The 19317-nt window shown below is 38.4% G+C and overlaps 1 protein-coding gene across 2 annotated transcripts; it reads right to left on the minus strand.

The window, feature by feature from the left end:
* Positions 1–2789: 2789 nt before the first annotated feature.
* On the minus strand, positions 2790–19317 carry trpc4b (transient receptor potential cation channel, subfamily C, member 4b). 2 transcript variants are annotated; one of them, XM_061719707.1, is made up of 11 exons: positions 19083–19317; positions 17757–18153; positions 15667–16185; positions 8753–9104; positions 8377–8516; positions 7098–7411; positions 6818–7013; positions 6507–6701; positions 6251–6292; positions 6061–6150; positions 2790–5819 (listed from the first exon to the last, which is right to left on the minus strand). In XM_061719707.1, the coding sequence occupies exons 2-11, from the start codon at positions 18132–18134 to the stop codon at positions 5445–5447; spliced, it is 2601 nt and encodes an 866-aa protein (XP_061575691.1). In that variant the 5' UTR covers positions 18135–18153; positions 19083–19317; the 3' UTR covers positions 2790–5444. The 2 variants fall into 2 exon arrangements, with proteins under 2 accessions (XP_061575691.1, XP_061575689.1); XM_061719705.1 differs by having other exon boundaries at positions 2790–5957.

Here is a 19317-nt window from a genome sequence, read left to right on the forward strand (position 1 = left end):
AAGCCCCAGCCGGGGTTTATATACCACAAGTCTCACCCTCCACTCTGGGGGGATGGTTAAGTTTCCTACATGTATGGACCACCCAGACCCTCCCAAAAAGCACATTTCTCTTCAACATTAGCCTTTATCCCTTTCCCTGTGATTAATTATATGTGTAGCTATTATTTCTAAAGTGCATAAAATGACTAGTAGAGTGCTTCTTTTTACTTTTAACTGACAAAACATTTAGCCACTCCTCATGTATAATCTGAGGTGTGCACAGTTTAAGAGCATATCCTGCTAAATAACAAGCTCTTTTATAAAGTTCAAGACTTATTTATTTCCCCCCTTTGAAGTATTTTCCAAGCTTTTAAATAAGTCCAAAGACAACTTGAGGGGGAAGTGTGGTTTCTGAGGGTTAATTAAGCTGTTTGAATTATCCAGTAGGTCACGTCAGTACAAGTTTTCAAATTTAAATTGAGATGTTCGGATTTACAATGGATCCAATGTGCCATGCAGCAAAATAAGTCAAGCCTACAGTATTAGGCACGCTGAGGAGGTGAGGTACATGACAGGAAATTGATCTTTAACTGGTTAATTAAGGCATGATGCATTAGCTCTGCAGACGAGCAAAAAACGACAGCCAAGAAATGGAAAGAAGGAAAAGAAAAGGAAAAATATTGCATAATATCACTTCTAAAGTAAAAAAAGGCCAGATAACCAATGATTCTTTCACAATGCAGTTTGCGCCTCCTAGTGGCACCTCGGAGCACATGCACACCATGTTGCTGTTGCAACATGGTTGATATGATAGGACTCAAATGATGAATTTTACATTTATTAATCACACTGATACTAAAGTCTCAGCTTTGTAAATACAGATAATATTTGTGGTTTTGCATTAGAAAATTAGATTTGCATTCTTAATAAGCATTCTATCAAAGTAATGTCACATTGCCATGAGGTTTATCCCTGTAAACAACACCCAACAGTCAAGCAGGTATTACGATCACATCTTTTCAGACTTTGCACACAAGAAAAAAAAAGTCTGTTAATTTGCTTAAATAGCCTATGTGCAATTCAATAAAGTGAACCCTAAAGTATTTAAATAAATACAAATATTCGACTGAGTCCAATACTAATTTGACTCAGATTCTATCAGATCAATAGAGGACTTGACTTAGATTTTTCTTCAATGATGGATTTGACTTGGAGTCAAACAAAGATAACTTGAGACTGGATTTACCGATAACTGCCTCTAATATAAAAGGCTTCATTGTTAATAATGTTGATATAAGATCAACAAATGTACCTGAGACCCTGCAGCTCATGGAATATCCATCTCTCTGATCTCTTTCCCATCTCTGTTTTTGTGAGAAAATCATTCTCTTTGATTGATGACCTCTCATGTCAAACTGCCTTACGTGGACACTCTGGTGCCCTGAAAAATGACTAGATGTCTCTTGTCTTTTTTCTCTGTTATATCAACCGTCCTGCCGAACTCACAAACACACTCAAAGATGCAGTCAAAATGAGTCAAAAATTGTAAATTTGTGTAAACGTCCAGAAGACAATCAACCCAACAAGAAACAGAACAAATATTTTAAAGTTATTGACAAATATGTGCCTTTCATGGATCAAGTCTTTATTTCTAAAAAGTGCTGGGAAAAAAAAAACATAACTACCATCTTATTCTTTAGGGCAGATAAAGTCAGACTGTATGCCAGAGAAACATTATTAGCATCCTCTAAAAAAAGACATAATAAACTGACATCAGACAAATACAGATGTGGTCTGCTCAAACCACCATATAGACTCTCAAAATCCTTATTTAATTTCTTCATTTCTGCATCCTCCAACCAGAGAAGCAAACAGAGAAGTCACGACAGACAATAGAAGAGAAGACTTGAGGAGACGAGAGGTAACCGTATGATGTGCATCACAACGGCACCATCAAAACCATTGTTTTCTTGCAGCATAAATCTGTATTTTATTATTTATATGTTTTGGGTAAGTTATATATTAATTTCTTACTCTTGTTTTTTTCTCTTTGGGTTTAGTAGCTACTCTGTTTTTCTGAACAAGATTTATAACAAATTTAGAATTTTATGCTAATTTGGACTAAATTGGTTTATGAACTAGAATTAAGTGGTTTATGGATTAATTAATAAACTATCATCAACTGTCTTAATTACAAATGAACTGGACTGAATTGAAATATAATTTGAACTCAATTACTTTGTGTCTATTGGACTATATTAAACATTCTAACATTTATTTGCTTATTTGATATTGTCGATGATGTGAATTAGCGCTAAGTGAAGTGAATTGAAAACAGTGTGAGAGTTCATACAGAGTTCACAGTAAAGGCTTAGTTATCTCTTACCTGCCAGGCAGAATAAAAATCCTTCATAAAGGTAGCATTAATTCTGCAAATAAGTTCAAGGAGTTGAGCAGAACTGAGCAATACTTCCAACATTTTTGTCCGTCAGTGGACGTGTGAACTTGAATCACAATGATGTAATTCTTGCTCCTATGTTAGCAGGACAGCCATAAACTATATACTGAGTTCCCCTTCTCAAACAAACAAACAAAAAAAACAACAACATGAGACATCATTGAATAGAAAGGCCAGTTCTTGCACTTGTCTGTCTTCATCTTCATCAAGCTTGCCTTTCTTTATTAATTAATACTTTATTTTGAAATAGGAGTGTGTTGTGTCCAAGCCCAAATCAGACACCACAGGGGCAGTATGCAAATAAAACACACTTTGGAGTTTTATATTTACTTCATTTTTTATTTCATCGTAGATGGTATGAGTCTCTCATCAACTTTATTTCATTTGATAATACACATTTATTTCTGTATTTCAGGCCTGCAACACTTCAAACAGGGGAAATTTAGGCCTAGTAATGAGGCAGTGAAATATGCCATATTAATAAATCATTAAATGATTAAAGGAATCTGAAGGGATTTCAGACCTGTCAAATGCTCATATCAATACATGTTCAAAGGATACATTCGGGAAACCTTTGTCAACAATACAATACTGAGTAACATTCACAAACCTTGGAAGTGACACTTTGACTTCCAAGTTTAACTTTAAAGCAGCACAAAGGGACCTTTGTCCTTGTTTAGCTCTTTGGGTCGCTCTATAATTGCTGAAGTTAAGTCCAGGATTACTTTTGCTTGGGGGTCTTAGTGTCACTCTTATTTTCTATTTCGTCATTTCTTTCTTGTGTCTCTTAATCACCTCTCACACGATGTCTGTTGTAGCTCTGTGGGCTAAAGTCATCGTTCTCCATGTGTGACAGTGTTACAAAGTTGCTGCAATAGGCAACCAGGACAGGAGCAAAACTTACTTTGGCTGCTTTTTGCAGACAAAAGACTATCCCTTCTGTCTATATCTTGTAATTATATATATATTTTTTCTTTTTTACCCCCTTCCCTGCATGCGTGTGTTACATGTAAGTGTACTGCTGCTAACATGTGAGTTTCCCCATTGAGGGAGTAATAAAGGATTATCTTATCTTATCTTATCTTATCTTATCTTATCTTATGAAAGTCAACTTATTCTAACATGAAAGAAGGTCTTTTGTGCTGCTTTAAGTAGGTACATGTTGTAAGTGGTAGAGTAGTGAAATATTTCTAAAAGTCCCATGATGCTGCATAATACAGTAACTGATATTGAAGTTAAGCCTACAACAAACCCACCTCTGATTGTGTGGTAAGTCTGCTATTCTCAAAATCAAGATTGAAAACGTCCCTCTCACCTGGAGCATGTTGGAAAGGTAAATGACAAGTAAAAGCAAATTTGTATTGATTAGTTAAGTATTGCATCCCTCATTAAACAACTAAATAGTAGGTACAAATAAGACATCAGTTCAGCTCAGTCGATAAATACAAAGGATGTGTTTATAGTATAACACACAAATACTATTGTTATTATAAGAGTAGTAAGATTTCTGTAGGCAGAGACTAAAGATACATTATTTTTGCATATCACGGGAAGAGGACAAGTCACTGAGGAGGAGCATAGGAAAGGCAGCAGGTGTCAGATTCTCTTTGGAAGTAATTGCTCAAGGTAAAATAAATAAATAAATAAATACAATTTAAAAAAATGACTAAAACCTGTTTCACAATTCCCTGAGCACCAAGTGAGTACTATATCCTCACCCTCAATGTAAAGCTGTATACATTCACCAGCCACTTCATTAGGTAACCTGTGCTAGTACCGGGTCGGAACCGCCTTCATTCTCCGTGGCATAGATTCAACAAGGTGTTGAGAACATTCCTCAGCGATTTTTGGTCAACGCTGACATTTAAGTGTCATCAGTTTCTGCAGGTTTGTCAGCTGCACATCCATGATGTGAGCCTCCCGTTCCACCACATCCCAAAGGTGCTATGTTGAGATCTGGTGACTGTGGAGGTCACTGGAGGACATCCAGCTCACTGTCATGTTCCAAAATCCAGTTTGACATGATTTCAGCTTTATGACATGGTGCATTATCCTGCAGGAAGTAGACATTAGAAGATGGGTACGCTGTGGTCATAAAGGGTTGGACATGGCCAGCAACAATACTCAAGAAGGCTGTGGCTTTGAAATAATCCTCAATTGGTACTAATGGGTCCAAAGTGCCAAGAAGATATCCACCACACCATTACACCACCAGCAGCCTCAGCGGTTGACACAAGGCAGGATAGCCTCTTTTTATGATGCTTATGCCAAACTCTGATTGTACCATCTGAACATTGCATCTGAAACGGAGACTCCTCAGTACAAGCAACATATTTAAATCATCAATTGTCCAATTTTGGTGAGCCAGTGTGAATTGTGTCCCAGTTGTAATTTGACAGGAGTGGGATCCGGTGTGGTCTTCGGATACTACGGTCTTCTTCTACTGTTGTCTTTTTATCAATCCCAATCAGGCTGCCAATTCTCTTCTGACCTCTGACATCAACAAGGCATTTTCATCCAGGCGACGGCTGCTCCCTGTTATGGTTTCTCTTTTTCAGACTTCTCTGTAAGCTCTTGGGATGGTTGTGTGGGAAAATCCCAGTCAATCAGGAGTGTGTAAAATACTGCCTGTTTGGCACCGACAATAATCCCATGCTCAAGGTCTCTTAAATCCCCTTTCCTCCCCCTTCTGTCTCCCAGTTTGAACTTCAGTAAGTCTTCTTGAACATGTCTGTGCCTGAATGCAGTGAGGCGTTGCCATGGCTGATGACCTATTTGTGTTTCCAGCAATTGCACAGATATACCTAATAAAGTGGTCATACAATAATGTTATTGTTCCATTATATAGGCTAATTGATAGGATGCAACATCATTTTGAAATAATACGGTAAGTAGATTAACTGCCATTCCATTTATTGAGACTCAGCTTGTGTTAAATAAATACTTCAGGATTCATAGAATAATTAACACAGTGCAACCAATATGTCTCTGTAGAAATGTTGACATATTACTTGATGACAGATTCGTTTTTATATGTTTTTGGCCCATTTTTTACCGTCTTACAATGAACGGTACAAGAGAGCTCCGTATCCCGGATGTCCATGTCTACCGTCTGTGACACCTCCACCTTTACTTTGCCAGTCTGACATTCATCTTGGTTCTGTCCATCAGACTCTAACACGTCCTCCTCTGAGTTTGTCCCATCAGTTTTCTGACAGGAGAGTTTCCTCTGTCGCGGAAAGGATTCAGCGTTTGAAAAAACGGAACCATTGGTTGACTTATTAGGGCAAGCAGAGCTGGCGCTGCTGGCAGTTTTGCTTTGCACGTAGGTGTTGACCACTTTCAACATGTTTGGCTTTTGCTGAGGCTCATCAGTGGACACCTGGGGACAATATTTGAATGAGTTTCCAGGGTAAGCCAAACTGGAGCTCGCAACTGGACCTGATAGCCCACACTGAGGTTTGCCCTTCATCATTCCCAGAACTTCATAGCGGAAGCTGGAGATATCCTGCTTTAACTCCTATTAATTATTGAAAACCAAAAATGAAACATTAACAAGGATTACAGATCTACATAGGAGCAAACATTGATAAATAAGGTGTGAATGGTTCATCTTACATTACCTTGAAATTTTCCTCCGTCAAGCCTTCCTCTGTCTTGGCATCTCTGATCATTGCAGCCACGTAACGCTTCACAAGGCTTTTCAAGACATCCTAAACAGTAAATATTGTTTATGAAGCAAATGTTGCAGTCTTAGATATGTAAATGAAACAAAGAAAAACATGACATTTCAGCTTTTTATGAACAGTAAACCTGGTACTCGTGGCTCGATCGAACATTTTCTGCTGCTCGTATCTGTGAATAAAGGAAAAGTGACATGTTTTGTTTTCAATTGTGTGGTGAAGCTTCTTTCTTCAGTTGCCCTTTCACAAAAATGGTCTTGTGATACGCATTAATGAGCCTAATGTGGTTTTAAGAAGGACAGGCAATCTAATATTCATCTAATTTTTATAAATGATTGCTGCGATGACGAGACAGATCACAACGAAAGCTCCGAAAAACATCTTACCCCCAAAGTCTCAAAGGTTTCAAAGGTTTTTTTGCCCGGCCTTTTACAAAAGTGCATCTTTATCCATCCACACAGGTAATAAACCGATTTGGGGCTGGGTATTATATTGAATGGAGGTGGTAAAGTTGTCCCTTCTTCAAAATAGCTCATCCATAATTTTGTTCGTGCAAATTTCCATTCTATATCCGCATGATCCTGAAAAGAAAAGAACAAACAAACAATTAATCAAAATATTTTTTGGAAAGGAATGCTGGTAAATTAGTTAGGTGGTATAAATACAAAGAAAGAAAGGGGTTATGCGCACCACTCACAGCAATGTGCTGGTAGGAGTTGTTCATCATTGCAATTAGCATGTTTAGTAGCACCACCAAGGAGATGATATTATAAGTGCCGAACATGGTAGCACCCACAAACTCTGTGAATACGTGCCGTGGCTTCACATTAGTCACATAGAGAGAAATCAGGCCAAATATAGACCAGAATAATGACTGCAGTGTTTCAAACAACCTGAAAAGCAAACAAGCAAAATTCATATGAATAAATGTGCAAATTTGTCAATTCACAATTCACTCAAAAATAAATATGACCTACGTTGAAAAAGCGTTGTTTTGTTGAGTACAGCGGATACCCTTGCAGTTACTTTCGCCGCTCGTTGCGTAATAAAAGTAGAGCTGGTTAAGGCCGTTGGCAAAGGCAAGTAGGACCAGGCAGTAAATGAAGAGGAATTTGAGGATATCCAGAAGCATCCGGCCCAGTGAAATCTGTAAAGGTCCCAGGTGGGAATTAGCAGTGAAGAGAGAGATGAGGCGCAGGGAGCTGAAGATGTTGGCGATGGCAAACAATGCCTCTGCCACCAAAGTTGGGTGCCACATTTCCCAGCTGTCTCTGGGTTTGCAACCGCTGTACTGTAAGAAATAAGAATAATGAATATAGATTAACAAAAAACATAGACTTGACAAGTTGCAAATTTTGTAGTACTATATAACACCCCCCCCCTAAAAATGCAAAGCTTCCCAAAAAACACAATAACATTTTCCTTTTTTATTAAGATAACCATAACAATTAAATATACTATACGATATTTATAGTCTTTCTTCTCAATTTGGGGAGAAATCTGTACTTTGAGTTTTGATAAAAATGGACTACAAAGGTGTGTTGGTATTATTACTTTAAAAATATATATTTGTATATTGGTGAAATGTCTCACGCAAACATAATCTTTGTTCCATATTCGGTTGGGACTGAGACACACTTCATAAACAAAAAAGTGTGTGTACTTGACTGATCTGTCTGCAGACCCAGATCTGTTTCCTAAACCGGTCTGCACAACATGTATAGAAGTATCACTTATGGGCAATGCCCTGTTGACCAGCTGATATCTGGTATTCCTCAAGAATGGACACATTAATGTGTGTGACCTGCAGCAGTGCTGCCTGGTAGTTAGTATTTGCTTTATGTATTAGTTTAGCGGTTGTGCATGAAGAGCACTGCGTGATGAAGAAAAAAAAACTGTGCAAATACTTGTATTTTGCCACAATTAAAGGTTTAGATTTGCAAAACAAAAAAAGATGAACATAGATTAGGAAAAACTGCAGTAATTACTATTCTGAGCTCAAAATATTAGAGGTCTAATAAAGAGAAAGGTGTTCTGTCTGTTAAATAAGCGTAAACACCATTAACTAATAATATATTTATTGCTCACACACACATATATATATATATATATATATATATATATATATATATATATATATATATATATATATATATATATATATATATATATATATATATATATATATATATATATATATACTGTATATATATATATATATATATATATAAACCCTGATGTCTGGATCTACATTACCTTTATATATGCAACAATCTTCAGAGAGATGGTTGCAAGATACAAGGAGTTCATTATGAAGTCCATTATGTTCCACCAGTCGTCCAGGTAATCCTCCAAACCACTATCCCACATCTGTTTGATCTCAGTCCATATAAAGCCTCGAGAGATGAACAAATAACAGAGGTAATGTATTGTTGCAACATCATCGTTCACGTACAGCTTCCCCTCATAAAAACAGAAAATATGAAGATATTAGCTTACTACATGAACTGTTATTTTTCATATGTTTTTACTTTATAAAATCTGCATTACTACAAAGTATAGCTCTACATATGCATGTATATGGTGTATAAAGAAGAAACTACTGGCTGTGAGCGCCCGTGTGTTTTGTTACCGATCACCCACGGCAGGATCATCCATTCCACGGTAGTGGGTTCTGGACCCGGACAGTCCTGGGCCCGACACTCTGGGTTTTCAGAGTCAATGTGCTGTGAGGCCAGGAACAGCAGGAAGAGGAAGGTCAGGTAGGATGCAGTGTGACAGATGAACTTGATGAAGGGCTTACGGATGAAGAGGCCATAGCAGCTCTTTGGACAGATCATGTAGAAGATTGATAACAGTGGGAAGAGGAAACCGATGAAGACGCAGGTGATGAGCTTTCCCACCCAGTGACGCCTCCTCCAGCCTGGAAATTCATCATACCAACGAGACGCCAACAGCTGCTGGCAGTTGGGCTGAGCGACAAACTGGTGGAAAGAAAGAAAAAGAGGGAGACAAAAGATGTCATGTGCAATTAGGTTAAACTTTAATCTGCACTTTAAAGTCCACTTGGAAAAGGACAAATCAGGATGAGGGCCATTAAGTTTAAAAGCAACCCTAACTTTATGACTTTATAAGCTTTTATTATGCTAAAATTACCCTCTCATTCCAAAATACTTTGATAAAATACATGAAATATTGAAATTATTTCAAAAGTCCATTCATCATGCACTTCCTATATGTGCTTCAGACCACTCATTGTCAGTCTCCCTTCAACAGCTTGCCAGTCTGTTGCATTGATTTCAAAACTTTTTTTTTTTCAAACAATAGTTCTCAGTATTACTTTACATCTGATTTAGCTTGATGTTCTGCAGTTCGATAATTTTAAAAACTTTACCAGACAGCACATAAGATATTCATTTGATGTCGCAATATGCTGCTTTTGCTTGTGGTTTCTAGTCAAAGTGCCACAAAAGAGGACGTTTTCACGGTTCTCGTAGACTAAACTAGGGCATTTAAACCTTGAAAGCCATTACAAAGTTCATACATAACAAACTTGAACCACGTTTGATCACAAATGAACCACTTATGCTTGAATTTAACAATCCCACAAGGTTTTTGCACCGAGTGGCGTAAAAAAGTCTTTAGTCAAAGCCCAGACCCCCCCTCAGCTGACTGAAGCACTTCTTTTTAGCACTGAAAGGCAGCTTTTTCACAGTTTTGCCTTCCTGCCTATCTGGTCTCTTTCATCTCAGTGTACATTTCACAATTCTTAGTGTTGTTGCCATCACTCAGGCTTACATGTGTGGTCGGGACCAAACTTAGGGAAAACACCAGGGATATTTATCCATAAAGAGGCCATGGAGTCTGTTGTCAATATAACTTGTTTTGCATTTCAGTTTAAACAACAATTACAGACTAAAAGTGGAAGGATTTTCCTGGAAAAATATATTTAAAAAACAGACATCTTTAATCTTTAAGATATCATGTACAAATATCCAATACCAGTGTGAATCTAATGACTAATATAAGCCAAGTTAGTCGGATTTCCTTTTAACCTTTATTTATCCGTGACTGTGATCAGAAACCCTGCACCACAGGAACAGTGGGTTCCAGGTGACAAACATTTCAAAAGTGATTATCAGCCGTTTTCCTTCCTCATTTTCTCTGCATTGCAGGATTTGTTTGGAACATTTGATGGATGCTGATGGACATTAATTGAGACTTAATGATGTTAGGGACGAATGGATCCTCATAATGGTTCTGCAGTATAAAAGCGTTTAATTGTGGGTGATGAGGTCATACATCTAAACCTGACATCTGTCTTGATTTTTGTCGCATCTTCAAGGGATGGATTTAGCAAAGTACATTTATGGAAGATGAAAGAAAACTATTATCATATTATATACAGTAAGGTTAACTATAATTAAAGGTTATTCAATCGTAAGGTCCAAAAACATAAAGTCTGTACTTATAGTTAAGATCTGAGATCCAAAACTGCATTAACTGGCAACACAGTTTTTATTAAGATGATTTATTAATCAAATTATTGAATATGTTTTGAAATTTGAACTTACACAAATTAGTTTTATCGTGAACTGCTGCCATGTAAGCGTTACTTGTGAATTTAACTTCTGGGCTCAGAAGATTAAATGTCTAAGTTACCCTGCTCTTCTGCTTCACGATACACATCTTTCACAATAAAAGCCCTTCAATGAACAGTAATGTTTCTATCCAATCAAATTTGGAGGAAGCTTTCAGCCCAAATACACTAGTATGTGTGCTCTTGTTTTTTCAATACTGCATTAAGAAATGTGTTGCATAATCGTTGTTACGATACATTAACTTTTTTATTTTGTTTTTGAATATTGATAATGTCAGCACTTTACAATAAAATCAAGTTTTACCTCAGAAATGTACCTTTTTCATAATTACAGTTTCTCCTAAAGCTGAGAAATGAAAGATTTTAGGGGTCAGTTTTGACTTAAAAAAAAAAAAAGCTTGGATTTTAAGGGGGCATTTTTAAATGAGGCCTTAGGTGGGGAATATCCTAAATTGATTATTTGTGGTAGCCAATGTCAAGGTTCTGACCACTTTAACCCCCCCCTCTTCATGCACTTTGGTAGCAATTAAAGTTGTGGCAGAGACAGACTGTGCCCCCAAGTGTTCAATGTGGGGATAAGTCTTTTTTTCCCAGATGGATGAAAACACAATTACAGCAACGACAAAGGCTAAAATCAGAAGGTTCCCTGTCCAGTTTTTAACTATTTATACGGGAAATTACTGCAGCAGAATATCACTAACGTTATGATGTTCTGCCAGGTAGGTCGGCAGTTTTGTTAAAGATGTTGGTGATACATGCACTCTGAATGGTGGTTAGGTAAATATGATAGTCAAGTTCTAACTTTAATGTGTTTAAAATGTAGTATTTAGTTTGACAGTCAATGTATGTCGCCCTGTTCTCTACTTTACGTTACACCCTGGACAGGTCGCCAGTCCATCGCAGGGCCACATATACAGACAAACAAGCAGACACACTCACACCCACACCTACGGGCAATTTAGAATAATCAAGGGATAATATCCATTACTTCATACATAATTCTACATTTTTTTTTAAATGTGTCCTAGGCAAATTTTGGAGGAAAGAAAACTATTTCTGTTGGAGTTTGTGGGAATTTCCACAATAAAACAGCAGCCAGCTGAGTCTCATGTAAACATAACTTATTGTTTCTGTGCACCATTTCAAACCTAACTCGAGGTATCAAAATAAGATATTGTAAAAGAATATGGGAATTAATTGTGATAACAATGACATTTAGGAAAAAGAGACCTATTTATAAGGATCGTGATGGACTGATGACCAGTCGAGGGAGTAACTTGCAGCTCATTCGAAGATAACAGGGATCAGATATCCCTGTGACCCTAATACTATGAAGCGGTTGTAGAAAATGGATGGGTGGCCTCTCCACCCATCCAGCCAAAGTACCAAAGTAAATAAAGATGTCTCAATCATGTGTTATGACGCATTAAAAGTGTTTGGTGCTGCAGAAGCACTGGCCTATATAAATATTCTATTAGTTCATAAAGATTTTAAGACGTGTCTCGGCTGCAAACTTAAAGCAGTAAATACTATCAGCGAGTAAGGGCGTAAACATTAGCAGAAACAGCACGTTGAAAAACAGGAGGATTAACGAACCATTGAAAAATAAATGAGCAGATTCACTAAGTACCAATATTTTTCAATACGAAATGATGACTTTTTGAATCAACCAATCAACCATTTTGTATTTTAAATAAACATGTGACAATTAAACCAAACTAAACCTCTTGACAATTTGAAAGTAAGGATGATCTTAATTGTGGATACCCCTGTTGCACTCGGGGGAGAATGAGAGCTGCTCCTACCTCTGATGAGACATTCACTGACCTTGCAAAACTCAAAACTTCAGCAACCACAGCAAACAAAAGCCACCACATATAGAATGATTTCAGAGTTAATAATCATATTACCTTCACAAAATGTACATGTATGGCATATGACATATGGCACGTTAATGGTTCCTTAGAGCAGTGTTTCCCAACCCTGGTCCTCAAGGCCCAGTGTCATGCATGTTCTAGATGTTTCCCTTCATAGTCACACCTGATTGTAATTAATGGTCCTAATTAGCTTGTCATCAAGGCCTGCACAATTCTGTTGATGACACAGCCACTTGTATCACGGTGTGCTGAAGCAGGGTAGCATCTAAAACATGCAGGACAGTGGGCCTTGAGGACCAGGGTTGGGAAACACTGCCTTAGAGTTTCCACACTTAAAAAAACAAAAGTTACCTTATAATTTTAAATCAATCATCCATCCATCCATCCATCCATTTTCTATACCTGCTTTATCCTTTGCAGGGTCACGGGGGTCTGCTGGAGCCTTTCCTAGCTAATTTTCAGGCGAGAGGCAGGGGTTACCCTGGAGAGGTCGCCAGTTCATTGCAGTGGTTAAATCAATCAGAGAATGCATATTTCACAGATTACTAATGACTGTCACTGAAATTGCACAAATGTATTTGTACTATTCACAATTAAATTAGAATTTCATTCATGAAATCATAAAGTTGACTGTTGAGCGGGGGAGTAGTGTCCTGTTGCATCAGCGGCATGGCTCCAACTTCCCCTTAAAGTTCCCATTTTTGGTCCAACAATCCTTCTCATTCACCAAACATACAGCGTTTATGAGTATGGATCTGACATGGATCGGACAACACCACACAATAATCAGTAATAGCCTTTTAGTAACTTTTGACTGAAATCACTTTTTAACCACATCTTTACATATACTGTAACTGCCTAGATGGTTTGCACTACTTAGTTGTTTAAGTGCATTTATCTTTGTAATGAGAACTAAAATACTCAAGAACCTCTTGCTATAAACACTCTCTGTGTGTCTGTTAACTTTTAACAGACTTTTGTAGCCGAGAGTCATTGCACCTTCATATGTTAACTCATTGTGAGTTTCTTATATGTAATTTTGTAACCGGTGCTACTGAAGCGGCTGATTGCATGTTTAATGCATGTTTATTATTATTATCTGTAAGTTATGGGTTAGGTTAGTTTTCATGAAGACACCTTTAGGAATGCTTCTAAGAAGAACGTAGGTGAATGACTGTTTTGTACTGAAAACTTGTTGATTTAAGGTGTTATTAGCAATTCTGGACCCATCTTGGTTTGAATAGTGGCTCTTGGATGCTCCTGTGAGCCCAGTCCTGCCCGACTGCTCAGGTACCACAAGCATTTCATAAGAGGGAAGTGAATGGGTATACCACAGCTGGACAGGCTAATGAGATAGAGCATTTGTTGACACTGAAACAATGGCAAAAGAAAAAAAAACTATATATTTAAAAAAAACTTTAAGCTGGGTATCTACTTTTCTTTGGATTTACAGTAGTTGTTGTAGTGATATTTTGTTTAAGTTTTGCCTATTAGAAAAGATGAATCAATCAGATAGTTTTTATAGCCCCCACATGTCTCTAGATGAGCTGAGTTGGAGCGTTGTTCCGTCTGATGGTATCACACATCTATATTGTCAGTCATGTGGAGAAAATGCACAGGGGTCATCAAACAGGGTCATCACAAGCTTGTCACGTACGCATTTTAGAAAGGCCTAGAAAAGTGGTTCTGTTTTGATGGCTTGGAGAGAGAGAAAAAACAAACTCACAGCTAGCTGTCTATACTGACAAATCTAAATTGTTGCCACAAGGCATTATTTGTTTCAGCTTTCATCTATTAATGAACAGCAAAGACTTTTCAAGCCCTTTTGGCTTCCAGCTACTTTTTCTATTCATCAACTTGTCTGGTTTCTAATTCTTTATTTTACTTATACCCACAACACTAACAGCCTAACTGGATTAATGCAATAAGAACTGAGTATGAATAATAAAAATATTAAAAAAACAACCAAACACTTTGCATAGTGAAAAATGAAAAACTGTGACGATAGAAAAGAATACTTTTCACTGTCATTTTTTGTCTTATTCTATGCATGAACCACAAAATATGTGTAAAAAAAAAAGCAAACGGTCTGCATTAAAATCTGTAAATGTTGTTTTCCACTCAAGTCTTGGTGAGAGGCGCCACGCCTCCTTGATGTGTGGGCTGAAAAGCTGGTCCATTCTGCTGACTCGGTTTCTACTCTGTTTGATCTAATATCTACAAATTAACTTCAAAATGTGAAAAGAAAAAATGCAGACAAATGTTATTATGTAATTTGAAAAAGCAGATTATCGCCTTGAAATAATATCTGCAGCAGCTGATTGGAAGACTCTTTGTTGCCTTCTGTAGTTAATGTGATATAATGTATTTTCTTGTTCAAACCAGAGAGAATTAACGCATTATATTTGCTTAACTGTCAAATATTTATCTTTCATAGTGCTTCTTGACTTACTTATTCCATTTTTTAATTAAATCTGGTAATTGTCTCTATCTTAATGTGCCACTGCCACAATATATTGCAATATATTTCAAAGATTAGCATTAATTAACAAGAAATGCCACAAAGCAAACAATCTGTACAAACTCTGAAGCAAAAGTTAAAGACAGTAAAGGGCTCCCTCCCTTATTAAAATATCATGAGTTAGTATTTCAGGGAAATGGCCATTACTTCCTCCATCATTATTCCTAATTGTCCAATCATCATGGGATTCTGTAAGAGCTCGACTGTAATGCATTTCTAAGAGTCATCCTGGCAATTACATGTTGTTATTGACTCCCAGGGACGCCTACGCCCATCTCAGGCCATTTACAGCTCATCTTGGCTCTTTTCTTATCATCGATTCCACGCTGCTCAAATACTGTAATAACCACTCACTCTTGTCCATGTTTAATCGGTAAACTCTGTATTTTCTGAAGTTGCTTTGACTTCTGATGGTTGGGTTTTGCGATGAAACTGTAATCTTCTTGTTTTCTAGGCTTCTCTCTTTCTTTTACACTGCCCCTTTGAACATGTCAACTGCATTGCTGTACAGCGATGGTCCGCAGCACTCGCAAAAACAAGGCACTTACCTCTTTCTGGCAATATTTAATAGCCAGCCTCAGACGGGCCAGATCATTGCCGTTCTCATCCAGGAGAGGATTGATGTCATCACGGTAGTTGAGGATTATTTCCAGCTCTTTAGAGCTTCGGGTCTGGTCCAAGAGGTCCTTTGCAAATTGTTTGCACATTTGTGAAAGCTCCTCATACTCTGACTTGAACTCGTTCTCCACCCTGCTGAGCTCCTTCAGCTCCCAGCTGAGTTGAAAAGCGGTGAGGAAAGGATCTTCACTGGAGAGGGCGATGAGAGACGGGCTGGCCAGGGCCTTGTAGATGTTGAGGCGAGAGCGCGAGTGACGCAGGCTGTCCACGTCTGAGCTGGACATGCACTCCACGCAGTTGCAACGCACAGCGTGCGGCTGAGGTATGGAGACACCTCGTTGCAGAAGCAGCTTGATGATCTCATAGTTGTTAGTGTGGGCTGCGAGGATGATTGGAGTGATGTCCGGGGTAAAGTCGGAAAACTGTTTGTCCAGTAGAATCTGTGGGACCTTTCCAGGGAGGAAAACAAACAAAGACACAAAACAGAAGATGTTTACAAGAGAAACTAATCTTGTCAAATAGTTCACAACATAACATTCCTTTTAAACTCTTTGGAGGAAATAAACCCACAGTTTGAATGGGTCTAATTGAATCTGTCCTCTGACATCTGACAATAAGCAAACAACTAATGGCTTGTGGTTCAACTGACCTCAAGAGGAAGAGCAAAGTCTGTCCTTTTCCTTCTCTACACAGAAAACATCAAGCCATTTAGACTAAAGTAAGCAAAGTAAGTTAAGTAAGCAATCAGTCTTCACCAAAGTGCCAGCTTCTTTTTTTTTTCTTGCTCCAAATCTTGTTTCCGAAAGACTCATAATGACAATAGCTCTGCAAATGTTGAGAAGATTGCTGAACATTTCAGCAATCAGAGGGAGACACCCTTCTTTAAACCCTTTATTTGTATCTGTATCCCATTTGCACTTATATTAGGACCAGCACCTTTCAATGCTGTAACCTGTAATTTCATTTTTATGAAGTACATTATGAACGATGACAAATAAAGAATCTTGAATCTAAAGGGAAGAAAAACATTAATGAAAACTGACAAAGAATTGACTTAAAGGGCACCTATTATGGCATCTAATACCTATTTTGAACAGGCCTTGAATGTCTTAAAAACAAGCTTTTGATTGTTTTTGCTAAATAAATTAGAAATTCAGCCTCTAAACCATGTCTTTATCATCCCATTCTCTAACCTCATTATCTATGCGGGATTCTGAGTGGGCGGGGAGGCTATGATAATGAGGCACTGTGCTGATTGGCTGCCTGAATGACGTGATACACGCTAGTTACACCGTGTCCTAACTGCATGCGATGTGAGCGAGCGTCAGCGACAAAATCAATTCCATTGCTTTATTTTCTATTGGACTGTCCTAACTGTCCGCAGCAACACGCAGCGCGGTGCGCCGTTTTGAGCTGAACATTTGTCGGACGCCCTGCTTCTATTCTCTTCCTGTTGCTCGCGTTGAAAGCCGGTTGAAAGCGCTGTAGGAAACAGTCACGGATGAGGAACGGCTGATCCAGTTAGTTACCTCCTCATTTCACTACAAAAACCTCAATAAAGTGGCAGCTGGCTGGAGGGAGATGGACAGAGAGCGTCCGATGTCACGCAGTGCGACGCGATAGTCGGACGCTCGCATGCAGTTAGGACACGGAGTTTAGTTGTGGGCGTGGTTTGCATTTTGGTTACGTAACAAAAGGGAGCAGAATCTGAAAGGCTTGTAGAACCCACATCACACTGGACGGATCATCCGGGCGGCTGTACAGACACTGCAGAATTTGGTTGCTTTCCTCCTTCTCTGAGTTGTCAGGCGGGAGACCACTTTATATATGTTAAAGCAAGAAAAAACGTGTTTTTCATAATAGGTCCCCTTTAAATGGCTTTCTCTTTGTGTGGCACTGTAGTAAATTAAAGACATAAATGCTCATTATTGCCTTGTTGTGAAAACTCACACAAATCACAAATCCTAAAGTGTAGTGGTCACGTGAGGCACAGCTGTGTGTGTCATAGTGCTTAGTTTACCTGCTTCTCTCCCCGTGGCTTCTTGTGGTTGAGCAGCAGCTCCACGGCCCCCACGACCTCTTTGCGGATGGCGTGCAGCAGGGCATCCCCCACATGCACGTTATAGCTGAGCAGCAGCTCAATGATCTCCAGGTTCTCGTTTTCTATGCCGATGAGGAGGGCCGTGCGCCCCAGGGAGTCGATGCAGTTGATGTTGATCCTGAAGTAGATCTCGGCCTCCTCCAGGGCTTGCTTCGCGCTCGCGTAGTCGCCCCTCTCCACCGCGCCCAGGTAGGCTCTCTCCAGCGCGGACAGCTCGGCTTCTGCGCGCACGATCCGCAGCGGGATGCGGTCACTGTAGGAGCAGTGGTCGGACTTCCTGTAATACAGCTGGGACATTGCTGCTGCAGGCGCTCAACTGGATAAAAAGTCCAAAGAAAGAACAAATAAGGGAAAGTGTTAGAGTATTAGGGCCAGGCAGGAGAAAAAATAAAAATAATATTTTAGAGGAGGTTTTTTTTTTCATTATGCACAAGTCAAAATGTCGAGAAAAAACTCGAAATGTCGAGAAAAAAGTCAAAATGTCGAGAAAAAAATCGAAATGTCGAGATTAATGTTGAAGTACAATTTCGAGAAAAAAAGGCGAAATGTCGAGAAAAAAGTCAAAATGTGAGAAAAAAAGTCGAAATGTCGAGAAAAAAGTCAAATTTTCGTGAATAAAGTTGAAATGTTGAGAAAAAGGGCGAAATTTCGACTTTTTCTCGACATTTCGACTTTTTTCTCGAAGTGCACAATAAAAAAAAAATCTTCCCCTCTCAAATATTTTTTCTGCTGCATGGCAGCAAATAGCCTACTCTTCCGTGAAACGAGATTCAACTACCACGCATCTTCTTTAAAAACATGCATTCTCAAGTTAAGTGACAGATAAAAGCATAAGGTTAAGTATCCGAATTTGCTTGGCTTAAAAATCAGTAAAAATAGGAAATAATGATTAATTTCATCATAAGAGTTTAATGTAAACTTAAACTAAAAGTCGATGCAAAAAAAGTAGAAAGATAAAGTATAAAGAAGAACATTTGTAAATTCAACATTTTAGTATGTATTATAATAGTCATCCTATACATTTGCATTCATTTTTGCAGTGACAGTGAAAACTTATAAATCGACTAAAGCATTCAAACTAAATACTGTCAGACTGAAACTGTATTTAAGTATTTACTTAGGGATAAACAGCCTACGTTAGATCCGTTCACAGCAGCTCATGACTTTTCCTTTTTTTTAACTCGAGTTAAATCATCTGATCATCTAAGCTTATTTAATGAAGCGCTCAAGAAACAGAAACTTTACCGTGGTCTTGTTTTTCTGGTAGTTATTTACATGGTCGCTCCTCGCAGGACGGTGCGCCGCGGCTGAGAGGAACAGTTCCGTAAATCTTCCTTTTACCACTGAAATAGTCCTTTAAACATCGGTGGAGTATCATGTCCCCTGGCACTGCCCATCCCCGTCGCTCATGTTACAGACCAGCAGCTTTTTTCTTTTCTTTCTTTTTTCTTTTAATCTATTATTTATTTCCCTCCTGCCA

The sequence above is a fragment of the Cololabis saira genome, chromosome 4 (assembly GCF_033807715.1).
Source record: "Cololabis saira isolate AMF1-May2022 chromosome 4, fColSai1.1, whole genome shotgun sequence".
Lineage (NCBI taxonomy): Eukaryota > Metazoa > Chordata > Actinopteri > Beloniformes > Belonidae > Cololabis > Cololabis saira.

Bases quoted from the DNA above. Each gene is read 5' to 3' on its own strand.
- trpc4b (XM_061719705.1), bottom strand. From the start codon at position 18,134: ATGTCCCAGCTGTATTACAGGAAGTCCGACCACTGCTCCTACAGTGAC. The intron at 8,517-8,752 runs GTAACAAAACAC...TCATCTCTCGAG, and splicing joins GATCCTGCCGTGGGTGATCG to GCTTTATATGGACTGAGATC. The intron at 6,293-6,506 runs GTAAGATGTTTT...CTTTATTCACAG, and splicing joins AAACCTTTGAGACTTTGGGG to ATACGAGCAGCAGAAAATGT.